General features: G+C 34.7%; 1 protein-coding gene across 3 annotated transcripts in view; it reads left to right on the forward strand.

Annotated features, from left to right (window-relative positions):
* Window positions 1-7,886: 7,886 nt before the first annotated feature.
* Window positions 7,887-14,801, forward strand: part of LOC138335460 (neurogenic locus notch homolog protein 1-like) — a 32,372-nt gene continuing 25,457 nt past the window's right edge. For all 3 annotated transcript variants that reach the window (XR_011210285.1, XM_069284562.1, XM_069284563.1), the window contains exon 1: window positions 7,887-7,993. Coding sequence is in view for 2 of the 3 variants with exons in the window: in XM_069284562.1 (XP_069140663.1) it covers window positions 7,933-7,993 (61 nt within the window). In the remaining variant the exon portion in view is untranslated. The remainder of the gene's footprint in view (window positions 7,994-14,801) is intronic.

Raw genomic sequence — 14,801 nt, forward strand, 5'->3', positions numbered from 1 at the left:
ACCTCGTTTCAGCAGGAAGATAACAAAGAGTTACGTTCCATCACCACTGTATATACTAGTACCGCACCCACGTTATCGGGTATCGCGTAATAAGTCCTATTCATCCCAAAATTAGCTGACAAATACAAAAGCAGTAAAGTCTGACAACAAGTACAGATTTTTGGGGGGTTTCATAATAATGCTTCTACAATTTCCACATATTACGGGCGTGAGACCAATTTGACATGCATAATTTTCCATCGATTTTTGTCATACTTGGTAGGCTTCATCACCTTGACATATGATGTTATGTTATTCCCAAGTGTTCTTACCTTTTAGAACTGTGGCTCATTGTTTGCAAAACTGTCAATTTCTGTCATCAATAAAGTCCTGCAAACGCCATCAAGTTTAAATCATTTTTTAACAATTCAAAATTTACTGTCTCTTCTTTTACAATCTTTTAATTTCTTGGCCATCCTCAGACATATGGGGAAACCAGATGTGCAAAATCCATCTTAAGCGTCTTGATATGATACCACAGTAACAATGACGTCATGGACATCATGACGTCATAGACACCATAATGTCATGGAGTTTCAGAGTTCGATAGCTTAGGCAAAAAAACAATCGAATCGCCACACGTAATTGAGGCTGTATCTCTCAACTGGACTGAATGAAGTATTCTAAAGGCTTCATGGAATATTGGCAATATGAAAATCTAGCTTATCTGTGATTTTCAGCGTTGCAATAAGACGATGCAGCCTTCCCAATATCTATGTTCGTATACTTTGAGAGAGATTTTATTCATAAAATTGATGTATTGTCAACACCTCTCGCGTCTTTTGATGGTTTATGTATTGGTGTTATGATTCATGAAGTTCAGTCTTTCTTCGGGGATATGTTTAACTTTTTCATAAACGATGTCACTTAATGCGATTTTGATTAAAGGCTTACAATCGAAAGCTACATTATATATATAGACACAAAATGGATCCTAAAAGGTTTTTCGGGGAACAAGGGAAATTATGCAAATATATATAAATTACTGCTGACATGAGGAAACGCACAAAGGACGTTCCGAAAGTATACAGAAAACGCTGTTTTGCCAACGTTTTTTTTATGTCATTACGAATTTTAGAAAAACTTTCAAATACCGTAAATCCAAAAGAAAGAAAGAAAGAAAGAAAGAAAGAAAGAAAGAATGAAAGAAAGAAAGAAAAAAGAAGGAACGAAAGAAGGAACAAAGACAAGCAAAAAGGAAAGAGAAATGAATAAAGAAATGAATTTAGAAACGTGGGACGAGAGAACCCCCCCCCCTCCCCCAACGCCCTGTGAGGGGACATCTGTTTATATTAAAAAGCTTGACCTCAAGGACAAAACCTGGCAGCCTTCATATGAGTAAATGCTCTGGGGAATTGGAATGTTTTTTGTTAAAAAATGTGTTATTGATTATTACAGTATATATTTATTTAAGAAAGTGTCAGGTTAGGAAATCCGGAGTACCGGATAAAGATAATAGACCTTCGACCAATAGATGTCGATGCCCTACCAAAGAAATGGAAATGTCTTAGAATACCTTTTATGTTACCCACATCAAGAATCACGATCATATCAATCCCACACTATCACTGTGTAGTGTAGTAGATCAGTTTTCCTGCTTTAGGAAGCAAGCACAGTTGATAGTATTGAGCGTAAAACAGATTACATCATTTCTGATCATAAGGAACGATTTATCTTCATTCATCACCAATTTCATAAATCAATCACATCTTTCAAGAAGTGTCCCTATAACCATCAACCATATTATCTTATCATCCTTTTGTATTTCATTCATCACCGACACCATCACCCGATTGTCGGACAGTTTTGATTAAGCGTAAAACAAAACAAATAATTTGTGTAATATAAAACATAACCATTTCAAATTTTTGGATATATACATGTAACCTTTGTTTAGGAAACACTCTGCCGCGAAAAAACAAGTTTACAGCTCTTAATAATGCTGTACATTACGAGTAGGCGTTAGAGAGTTTGTTTTACCTACCTTCAAGCAAAACTGTTCACAGATTGAGACTTCAAACGGCCTTCTTTACATTGTATGTATCGCCTAGGGAGCACTATATGTGATCGTATCAAACCAATTACACCAATCAGGGGCACACAAAAATGACCTACTGTTTGCCTTTCAGTTGTCTCTGATCTATTGCGATTTGTGCTCCCTTCGGCAGAGGACTATATTATGTTTTTTCTCCGCCGAATTACTGCATCAAACATCCTTATTTATTTCATTAACATTGTGATCCGTAAAATGACACATATTCCGTGGATAATTCCTATGTTCTCTGCTTCATTAGATTTCCAATCTTTTTTTGACATTTTCTGTGTAATGTCCATTCTCCTATTACTACGACCTACCCCATATATAGCTGTCTTTTCTACTCTAGTTAATTTGCCCTTGTTACTTGAAGTGAATGTCGGTCGAGATCAAACTTCATACTACTCGGATGGCATTAGAGTTAAGCTCTTGGAAAACTAATACCTTGGTTTTCTTTTTTACTAACTACTAAGGTCAAGGTCAAGTTTTCTCTCCTCTCCTCCCCCCAAAAAACAAAAACCAGTTATCTTACGTTTAGTTCTGTGTGCTTGTATTGCACCTATCGCCATTGAATTAAATATACCTTAAACCAATTACACTTCTCTTGTTATCTATAATGCAAATGGTCGAAAGTTATTGTTTTATCAAAATTTTTAATCAGTGAGTAGTTTGTATCGGAAAAGTATGTTCATGCGTTATTGTTTTTATACGATATATTTGGTTATATATACTGTCGTCAAGGTTGGAAAAAACTTGTGTCCAATCACTGTTGTCAATACTATACGACGATACAAATATATTTAAAATCAATATAGGTTATTGAACTACTTTTCTCGGTCCATAAATATTACTTTTAATGCATTTTGTTCAATTGTAAATTGTAATATTCACTTACATTTGCTTATATAGCACATAAAGTATTTATAGTTTATTTTAGTATGTGTTTGATCAGTGTAAGTGTACCATTCATTTATGAAAGCATACCAAAGAACTCGATGTTGGTTTTTTTACATTATTTTTTTTTATTTTTGTTTGTTTGTTTGTTCGGGTTTTTTTTCATCTATTTTTCGTTTTTTATTTTTACAGCTGTATATTCAAGTCAAAAACAGAAAACAGATAATGACGAAAATATTATGTAATATGAAAATCGATGTTGGCTATGCAAGTGTGGCATCCCTAGAAACATAGCCACTTGTAATTACCTATTACTTATGTATACAAAATATTGTGATGTGTCAGCGCAACCATTTAGAGATTTCAGAAAAGATTGCATTCTGAGGTGATAAGATGCGTCTGATGCCACTAAAGTTTTGTTCCCGATACATATGTCATTAGTGTAATGGAGAAAGTTGATTAAGTACGGTTTCTGTCCCCCTGGGGATAGTTAGAGATGTAGACTATCGCTGAGAGCAGATAACACATCATTAATTTGTTTGAGTTCCACAACCGCAAAACCGAGCCTTAGATTTTAAAGATAAAAAGCCGTTATTTTACAGCATAAGCAAAAGTCGACAACAACATAAACAAGTCACTTACAGACGGAAACGGCTTACGGAAAACTCCAAAACTGGAATTTTAGTATCGACCTGGATGTATTGTAGATACCCCTAATTAGCTCTCAAACGGAAACTCCACGTAAATCACTATAGTGAAGATGAAACTTCTAAATGGCTAAATGGATCAGGGACTGAGGTTCATCAGAAAATGAGAAGTTATATGGCAATTGATAACTAAGATTTAAACGTAAACATATTTTTTTATAACAGATATAACAATAACACACAAAAAAAAGAAAAAAAATGAGAAAAAAATGTATTCACGACGATAAACCAGTTTCGGATTATATTGCTAATATATTTATATTTTATATAATTATTTTTTCTTTGTTCCTCTACATGGATTCACACAGTTTGAAAACAAAATTTAATTCATACACCGATGAAATGAAAAAATAGTGATATTAATGATTAAGTGTTTTAACTCTATAACATAAAATATCTATTCAATCTGAAAACTCATCGTCTTTCGATCCCTGCATAAGCTACTGTAATAAAGTAAGGCGGATGTTTACAGGTTTAATAAAAAAAAAATCCGTCATATTGCGATTAATGACTTTAGAGTACTGTGATAAACAACAGGGAACAGGTCGAGAAAACAGGTCAAAAGATGTCAGCACATTCAATCAATGCTATCTTGTTCGGAAACAGACGCCATTTAACTAAGTGGCATATCCTATTCCAATGGGATTTGTACCGCATCGTGAATAACGTTACATCCATTAAGAATTAGTTGATGACTGGAATGGAGAAAACAGAACGATGCCAGTATCGAGAATAGCATTATCGATACTCCAGAGATAGTGAGAATAACATAACATGTGTGTAAAATGATTATGCGTGTAATATTGAAGATTAACATTTAACCCAGAATTAACAAATGAACAAAATACAAATAAATACAGTATCTCAATGTCCGAAATTTGGAACTTTGATAAGAATCTTTTTAATAACTTATGACAAAATAGTCATTGATTTATTTTAAAATATTAAATAAGAAAACTACTGCAGCTTTATTTGTTATCTATAGTCACTGAAGCATATCTGATATCATGCGGAACCGTGAAAAAGGAAGCAAGAATGATGTTGGTATATCACAAAAGTGAAAATGGTTTCTTTACATTTTAAAACGTAAATCACGATAACGTGTGATCTGTGAAGAAGAAACAATGATGCAATAATCATTATTATACCTCACTTTCAATTAGAATGTTCTGATTGGATTAAACTTGATCACATGACATTGAAAAAGTTAAATGTTTCCCCGGAATTAGAAGGCGAGGAAAATAACCCGAGGGAAATAACCCCGAGGGAAATAACCCCGTGGAAATAACCCCCCGAGGGAAATAACCCCAGGGAAATAACCCATTGGAAGCTCCGCACGTGACCGGAAGTTGACGTCATCTACAAAGTCAACCAACAATGGCAACGCTGTTACATATTTTTGTAGCCCTACCAATTTAGCAACGTTGTTGTTGGGAAATATCTTCATGGGTTCTTTAAACAGAGATTTTTTTCTTTTAATTTTGTGCGGTATAATAAAATAGTTATGGTCCTATGTGTCAAGATACATCTAGAATTGTCTCCCTGGAAAGAGTTACTTTCTCTTCGCCCTCGAGAAAAAAACTCTTTCCAAGGAGACAATTCTAGATGTATCCTCCACAGAGGGCCATAATTGTATATTAATAAAATCACAACAAAACTTGGATTTTACATTTACTTTTTTCAAAACAAATCATTTCACCCCAAACAGTATACGCCTGTATTTGCAGACATTACATCTCAAGCGGTATCGTGGAATATAGTTCTAGTCAAATATATATGATATAGCCAAGTCACTGATTATGAACTGACAGCTTAAAAAATATGATAATTTTTTCCGTAAACCAAAATATTACAATGTGAAGATTCTTACTAGTACATTTCTTATATGTACAGTAAATATGATTTTTTTAGGACATTGCGTAGAACAATCTTCTAATTGCCTGTGCAAGGAGGAAAAGAGTATGTCAGGTGTGAGCCCTTTTTGTCCAACAAATACATCAGAATTGAAACGAACTGTCTTAACAGAAATTATCTAAGATATTGTATTTGAACTATTTAGTATATCCCTAGTTATCTTCTGAAGATTTATACTTCTGTAGAAGAACAGGGAAAATACACATTCATGTCGAGTGCCCCGACTAGGAATCGAATCGGCTTTCCGGTGTAACGTTGAAAATGGACCCCCGTTGAAAACTGACCTCGGATCATTTTTCAACGTTGAAAAATGACCCCGAAAACCGTTGAAAACTGAACTTTAAGCGCACTTTTTATACCGACCCGTTGAAATTAGACCCCGTTGAAAAGTGACCCCATAAGAACTCGTTTTTACACAACAACATAACACGACACCACAACACCACGAAACCACACAACATCACACAACACATCAACACACCAACAACACACCAACACTACACAACACAACACCACACAACAACAACACATCACACAACACAACAAAACACAACAAAATAACACAACATCACATTACACAACATCACACAACATAACATCACACAAAATAACATCACACAACACAACAACGCATCACACTAAACACAACATCACACAACACAAAACCACACAAAACAAGAATACATTACACAAAAACACGACACAATATCACAACAAAACATCACACAACACACAACACAACCACACCACAACACACAACCACGCAACAACAATACAACATCCAACAACAACACTCAACAACACAACATAACACAACAGCATATCACACAACATAACACAAGAACACATCACACAAACACGCAACAACAACACAACACCACTTAACAACAACACATAACACCACAACAACACAACACTCCTCAAAACACAACATTAAAACAAAACATCACACAACAACACATAACACAACACAAAACACAACCACAGCACACAACAACGCAGCAACAATACAACACCACCCAAAAACAACACAACAAAATAATACACAACAACACAACACACGACAACAACACACTACATAACACAACACAAAATGACACAACAAAAATCATCACACAACAACACATCACACAATACAACAACACACAACACAACCACACCACAACACACAATACAACAACAATACAACACCACCTAACAACCACAACACCCGACAATAACACAACATCACACAACATAACGCAACAACACATCACAAAAACATCACACAACACATTACACAAACACGGAAAATTAAACAACACAACACAAACACAGCCACACAGCATAACACAACACACCAATATCACACAACACAATAACATAACACATAACAACACAACACACAACAACACAATAACACACAACATCACACAACAACACACAACAACACACAACTAATCATTATCATTAATCATTAAGAAACAAATTAATAATATACCATAATTATAGTTTTGTAACACTATCCACTGGTACTCGGAAGTGAACACCACATAGTACAATATTTTCAAAAGACCATCCGTTGATAGTTTGCCAAGGTCATTTTTCAACGGTCATTTTTCAACAGACCTGCCGTTGAGAATTGACCCTAGACACTGTCAATTTTCAACGGCATGTTCAATTTTCAACGGCATTCGGGGTCCGTTTTCAACGTTGAAAACTGACCCGAGGTCAATTTTCAACGGAGGTCCATTTTCAATGTTACACCGGCGTGGAAATCTACGGTTCTACCGACTGAGCCAAAGAAGCATGCTCCGTCAGCTGAGTGACAGACACCATATTAAAACTATGTACAAACCACACCGACCCGCTCCTTTTATATTTCTTAAAGTATAATGGTATAGTAACTTAGGATTACAATGAATATAAGTGACTTATGATAACATTACAACCGGTAAATATTTGATACATTGTTTCTTATCTGATTCAGACAAACGTTATATCTAAAGATCGATAAAAGGACACGGACAGGTGGGCTGTTATCCGGAACAAATATTTGATACCGGAAATATCGGAATACACCTGCCCGAACCTTCGGAGGCTCCCGAAGGAGGAACGGGTTGTTAGTATTTCCGATAAACTTATAAAAATTAACATTTTGCTTTAAAATGTATGTTTTGAAGATAATCTTTTTATATTTTTAAGTAAATTATTTTTCATAATCGCATAACTTGACAAAAGTTCAACAACAATTTGAAATAATAATTAACAAAAGCGTGCCCCTTTATGGACCCTCGGTCTGTTTGTCTCCTTTTCAGAACGAAACAAACAGTAATTTGAGTTATTACCACCGGAACCAACAGGATGTTAGATCTAGGACCATTTCTGTCAATGATATTGATGTTTATGTTTACTGGAGATTCAGGTAAAGTATTTACTGCATTATATCAGTGATTCTGGGTCAAACACTCTTTCTGTGTCAAACGACTTTCTGTATCAAACGTCTTTCTGTGTCAAACGTCTTTCTGTGTCAAACGTCTTTCTGTGTCAAAAGTCTTTCTGTGTCAAAAGTCTTTCTGTGTCAAACGTCTTTCTGTGTCAAACGTCTTTCTGTGTCAAACGTCTTTCTGTGTCAAACGTCTTTCTGCACTGTTATTTTGTCATTTATGTTCTATCTATTTCTACATTTTTCTTTTAATTTTTCTGATCTCCTCTCCTCTACAGATAGTTTTTAACAAAAATTGGCATAGTTATAGAATATTGTTTACATTGAGTTTATCATATTTGCATAACCAAATGTTTCATTTTTAAGGTATCATTATTTTGTACAACGCTTAAAACTTTGGAAGGAGTGTTTATGTTCTAAGCTTTTAATAATGACTTGGAACTAAGGTACAAACGGTAAAGACGGTTGTCCAAAAATTCAATGCATGAGTGTATAGCGAAGAGCAAGCAGGCTATTTCTATCATTACACAGACTGACATATCTACTTCAGTTTGCACTAGAACGGTTTGATTTCAAATATAAATTAAATGCAGATGAAATCATTCCCAAACAAGTGACTATTGTTCATTTCGCGGGGTTGGGAGATAAAAACATAAATGTTAATCAACTGATATAGAATTGATCATGTTTTTTTTTTAATTATGAACCATGTAAAGTGATGGCATAAATTTGAATGATTATTTTTGTTTTTGTTTTTATCTCCGTCGACATTAATCTATTGTTATGCCTATCTTAAAGTATATTTCGGTGAATGGAATATTTATTTTGAAAGGTGAAATGAATCAAGCACAGCGTTAAAGCCCCCGAGACACGTGCATGGGATCCTATGAAGCACTTTATTGAAATGTTCCTTTTTTAATTATGCACGGAACAAAGTAATCTATCATCAGCTAATACCGTAGAAGCGTAATTATCAATTAGTTTTGCCGGGAACTCGTGTTGCACGGAAATTTTGATAGATGTATTTCATTTAAACGTTCTGTCGACAAAAAGAATTGCCGCAAGTCTCCCTTCCTTGCAACGTTTTAATTGTGATAAATTATAGTCAGCGACATTTAAAACAGAACAGGAGATATGGCGAAATCATCATCATTGTTATAACGATAGCGTGTGCGTTCAGAAACCATATATTTATCATCCTTTCTTATTTTAGATATAAGAGACCATTATGTACAAATTTTGTATATGTTAATACTTTTATGTGTTACATTAATTAAAGTACTTTTAGGCAAACCTTGTGCTCTGTTCTAACTCAATTAACTTTTTGACATCAACGGCAAAGTACATGCAATATAATTTATACAAATCACTTTTGATGGTCTGGATGTATAAGGGTGCCAGAATCCTGGTGTGGGAGGAAAGCAGTGCCAGTATGAAATCCCACGTGATTGGACAGGTGACCCTTGACCTTTCCTCGTCCGTGCCGGAAGATCAAGCCACAATCTAATAGGTAAAAGGCGAATGGCTTACTACTACTATACCATCCGATCACATTTTTTTTTTTTTTTTTGTAGTTTTTTTTTCATCGATTCTATTTCCCTATTCACATTTATCTTATATAAATGAAAAAAATAAAAAAAATAAAAACCCACACAAACAAACAAACAAACAAACAAACAAACAAAACAAAACAATATTGGTTTATAGCACCCAAGTTACTTACACCCTTTTGATGGTTGATGATGGTACATGCATTTGAAGATGCTCCACCGCTGACAAATTGTATCTTTTCTTTATCAAAAACAGGAATACTCGAATCCGTATTTCTTCAGTAACAAACATTACGTACATTACACAATTACTTCAATTTGAAAGTCTCAGCATTTATTCTACTTCGAGATAAAAATTATCAAAATAATGAATAGCGTCCCGAAAAAATACCAAGATACCAAATGCTCTATATCGAATGAAATATTGATTTTGTATTCACCAAAAGCAAAACAATTCATTCCATGTTGTTTTTGTGTTAGTAAGACATACGTTTACGTGAGTAAGCATCAATTATTGTTCAAATGATGAGTATCTTTTTATGCTTTGTCGGCAAATGATTTGCCACAGACGACAATGCTAAGGTTTGTAAATGTCAAGGTTAAATGAAGATTTCGGCAGAGTCATTCATCACTAATTTGGAAGGAGACTTTATCACATAACTTTAAATAAAACTTGTTTAAGAAGCACAATCTTGCCAAACTTTAAGACATCTCTCTATGAAATCTTCTCTTTCCAAAAGGGGACTTCCAAAAATCTTGTTTTAGTTTGATTCTGCTGCCCCTGAAGTTGATAGCCTACCTAATAATCCATGGGTTGCTATGACGACCCACCCTATAATGAATATAACGACAGTGGGAACCCATTGAACATCGAGAATGACCATGGGGAAGATATAAAGATAGTGTCTATTCCCTGGAGTGTCGAAAATGTGGGATCCGATAACGGTTATTACATCATAATTAGGCAAACCAGCGCCAAAATTATGTAGAAAACAACTTATCTGAAATATTATGGATGGTGGTAGGTTTTGCATAGAGTTTGTGTTTTTCAGAAAATTTGTGTGATGTTACACGTATAAATGCCTTTTAATGAAGATAATTAGGGAGCTTTACGGGAGACATTTTGACCTTAAAGAGTAATCGTTTGACCTAGATTTGGCGAGGAGGATGTCAACACAATTCTGTTTTACGGGTTCAATTTGAGGAGACTTCTACGGCGGCGTATTAGGGCCACTACAAAATTGTATTTATCTTGTACGTACAAGTTAGTATCTTGTACGTACAACTTAGTATCTTGTACGTACAAGATAGTGTCTTGTACGTACAACTTAGTATCTTGTACGTACAACTTAGTATCTTGTACGTAAAACTTAGTATCTTGTACATACAATCATCATCATCATCATCATTCTTTATTCCTCAAAAGTTGAGAGTACAGGGAAATGAAAAAAAAAAGTTATGCATTGTAGATATATTGGAACAGATCTATTTACATTGAAAGTTCAGATCAAAGTTCTGTTAACGATAAAATCGCGCGACTACATGCATATTACTTTACATGCTAGTTAATACAGCTCATGTCACAACATCGTGAAAGTAGATTTCTGCTGACTTTTTGAGGAGATACGAGCAATCCTTTGTAAATTCATCTGACAGTTCATCATCTTCAAATTCTCGAAATTAGGAATTTTTGCTTTGAATATTGTCTGAAGCAAAAGTTCTTCAGAAAGGTTAGACATAATTACATATGGCTGGATACCATAATAATCAATCACTTTCGTCATAAAAGTATCTCTCAGTAGGAATGTTCTTGTACAGCTTGTTACAAAATGTCTTATAATGTCGTATAGTGGCCTATCACATAAATTACATATGATGCGTTGTTCTCCAGGAACACAGGTAATCATTTTGCAGATATACAGCACTGTTTTATTGTCGATATCCGCTGTTTGCAGTATGTGATATGGTTTATCATATGTGGAGTGAACATATTTAAATCTCACGAAATCACTATCGTTGTCCATTCTCTCATGAAGCGACCGATCTTCATGTATAGCTATAGCTCCTTTTACAAAAAGCTTCCATTGGATCTTTGACGGAAAATTTGCGGACTGGATATAGCACTGTATGAAGTCTAATAGATTGTACTTGGCTAAAATAGACACAATATCGGGGATAAAACCCATTTGCTTTGCTTTTGGTGTGTCTTTATACTTGAATAGTCTGCGTATAAAGATGCTTTTCGGAACACTAGTGGGTGTGCATTCGATAATATTACGTAAGAAGTACAATTTCCTCTTTTCGATTTCGCTCTGGATTCTGCGTACTCCAACTATACTTTCGCACATGTCGGATCGCGTAGATCGTCTCAGATTTAAAATGAGCTTAATAGCATAGTGCTGGAATGTTTCAAGCTTGCGGATATCACATTTAGTTAAGTTATTCCATAGTTCGCATCCAAATAGTATCGACGGAAGTATAACTTTCTTGTAAATACTAACAAGTGTAAGAGGTTTAGTGTGTATACAGTCAGTTCCCATGCGAGTGATAGAATGTAGCATGTTACGTCCTTTCTTGCAAGCGTTGTCAACGGCATCGGTGTTTTTCAAGTCAGAGGAGAGAATGATTCCTAAGTGCGTCTCTTTGTTCGCAATACGAATTGCATTGTTGTTGATTGTCCACTCATAATTTAGGCATGCACAGCCGAATGTTAGTATGTTACATTTCGATGCATTATATTGGAATTTCCATTTATTAGCATATCTTTGTGCAACGTCTAGTAAAGTTTGTAGTGCCTTCGGACTTGTGGTAACAAGTGCGACATCATCGGCTAAACACGGATTTGTTTTCAATACTACTATTCTAAAGTAAAATAAATGCTCAAACATTTCCAATAATGGCACCAGTGTGAAGTATTTAACTTTTATTACTGAAGAAAACTACGAATTTGTTTTTCTCCTCTTTTTAATAGATAAAACTTATCATTCATCGGAGATGTATCATATCCATTTTATCTCTAAATGTATCTTATCTATAAAACAAGCGACTATACAGTTTTCTCGAAAGGAACTATACAGTGTAAGTTTCAAAATAATGCAAGTGACTATACAGTTTCAACTCATAATCCGGCAATTTCAAATTACGATTGTGAAAAAGATATTGTCCTCATTAATATATATCTATATTTTTAATATTGTCAAATAAGTTAATAAACCTGTGATCGTGCTTGAAGCAAAGCTACGTAGACCGACTATCTTTAATTACGAAAAATATCAGGCGGGTGACTCAATTCTGCGGTGATGAACAGCAGTTCAACACAACTTGTATGTACAAGATACTAAGTTGTACGTACAAGATACTATCTTGTACGTACAATATACTATAAGTTGTACGTACAAGATAGTAACTTGTACGTACAAGATAGTAACTTGTACGTACACGATAGTAACTTGTACGTACAAGATACTAAGTTGTACGTACAAGATAATAACTTGTACGTACATGATAGTAAGTTGTACGTACAAGATACTAACTTGTACGTACAAGATACTATCTTGTACGTACGAGATACTATCTTGTACGTACCAGATACTAACTTGTACGTACAAGATACTAACTTGTACGTACAAGATAAATCAAATTATATAGTGGCCCTAATACGCCGCCGTAGACTTCGTACAAATCGCTCTGTTTATATAAACTTTGATGTTATCGAGTTTGATTTGGATCAAGGTATATCTACTTTTCTGGTATCTGAATTTGCCTTTTACAATATATATTGCGGTTGCCAATTTAAGTTATCTTAGGGAATGGTATGTAATGAAATGGTAAGAACGTAAACTTAAAGCACTAAAAACGAAATAATTGGAAAAGGTGTGAGAGCCCTTTTACGAAAGGAAAGTATACTATTGTTTATCACACACTTATGCTTTTTACAATAGTGATACAACTAATTTCGCTGAACATTTTTCTGCTGGTTTGTATCACACATATGTGATTATACAAGATCTTATATCACCCTATTAGCCGGAACTACTTCCAAGGGGAATTCCCTTTACACACAAAACACGCCTGTTAGGGAAATCCCCTCTGCAGTCGAAGCATGAAGTAAAAAATAATCAAGAACACAGCACCTGTATTTAAAATGAATTCATGAAATACCATACTATTATTTTAGAATAAGGTTGTATGCGCGTTCGATCGTCTACGGGTTCGCCGACTAAGTTTAGCTCGCGGTACAGTACATATAAAACCTAGCAAATATGCTTTAAGAAACAAACTGTATATTACTCTACTCATCTGATAAGATATAAATTTATCCTATTTCTTTAAACTGTTGCTATCCATGCTTCCAACTGAACACTAGTCTAGACTAGGGATATTTAATTACGGAAACAACTGTACAACACAAGTACCATAAACCGGCCACGATGACGAGGTCATCTAGCGACTAAAATGTTACTGCACACGTTTCTTAGTCCTTTTTATATACTTGCACATCTTCCGTCTGATAGCACATACTTTGTTTTCAAGAAACACGGTGAAATTCAATATCAGACATGCTTTTGTCAGAGTGACCTCCATCATTGTGTTTTCATTTTTATGAATGAATTGTGACGTGGTTTGACTAGCTATGACGTAGTGACTATGTTTGGAGAATTTATGTTAAAGAAGAGAAAACATTACTTTCAGGAATTTTAATGTATTCATTTCTTAAATTATAATTTGACCAGCATCACATAAATGTGAAATTAATTTTTAGAAATTCAGATTTGCACAATATGGAATTTCGCGTGATTGGCAAATAGTAGGGAGAATTTACATTCTTGGGAAATTTTGTTACGGTTACTGACAAGTAAACCTAAAGAGAAGCAGTTATGACTTAAACTTTCAAAGCTTTAGAAATCATTAAAACGTCATAATAATAACGGTACCCGGTATGTGATAAATGGAAAACCAACTATATGTGTTGATATGACGAGTCGGATCGCACTCGCTTGTTGCGCGGATGGAAAATATCACTCGTGTGCTACGCACACTCGTTTTGTTGCGGGAATGGAAAATATAATCACTCGTGTGCTACGCATCCTCGTGATATTTTCAGCCGCACAACAAACTCATGCGATCAGACTCGTCAGATAAACACATATGGGTGGTATTGATTATTTATTTATATGCCGTTTTATTGAATAAAATAGGCATTTTTTTATTTATTTTTCTATTGAGGGGGGTATAGG

The sequence above is a fragment of the Argopecten irradians genome, chromosome 11 (assembly GCF_041381155.1).
Source record: "Argopecten irradians isolate NY chromosome 11, Ai_NY, whole genome shotgun sequence".
Lineage (NCBI taxonomy): Eukaryota > Metazoa > Mollusca > Bivalvia > Pectinida > Pectinidae > Argopecten > Argopecten irradians.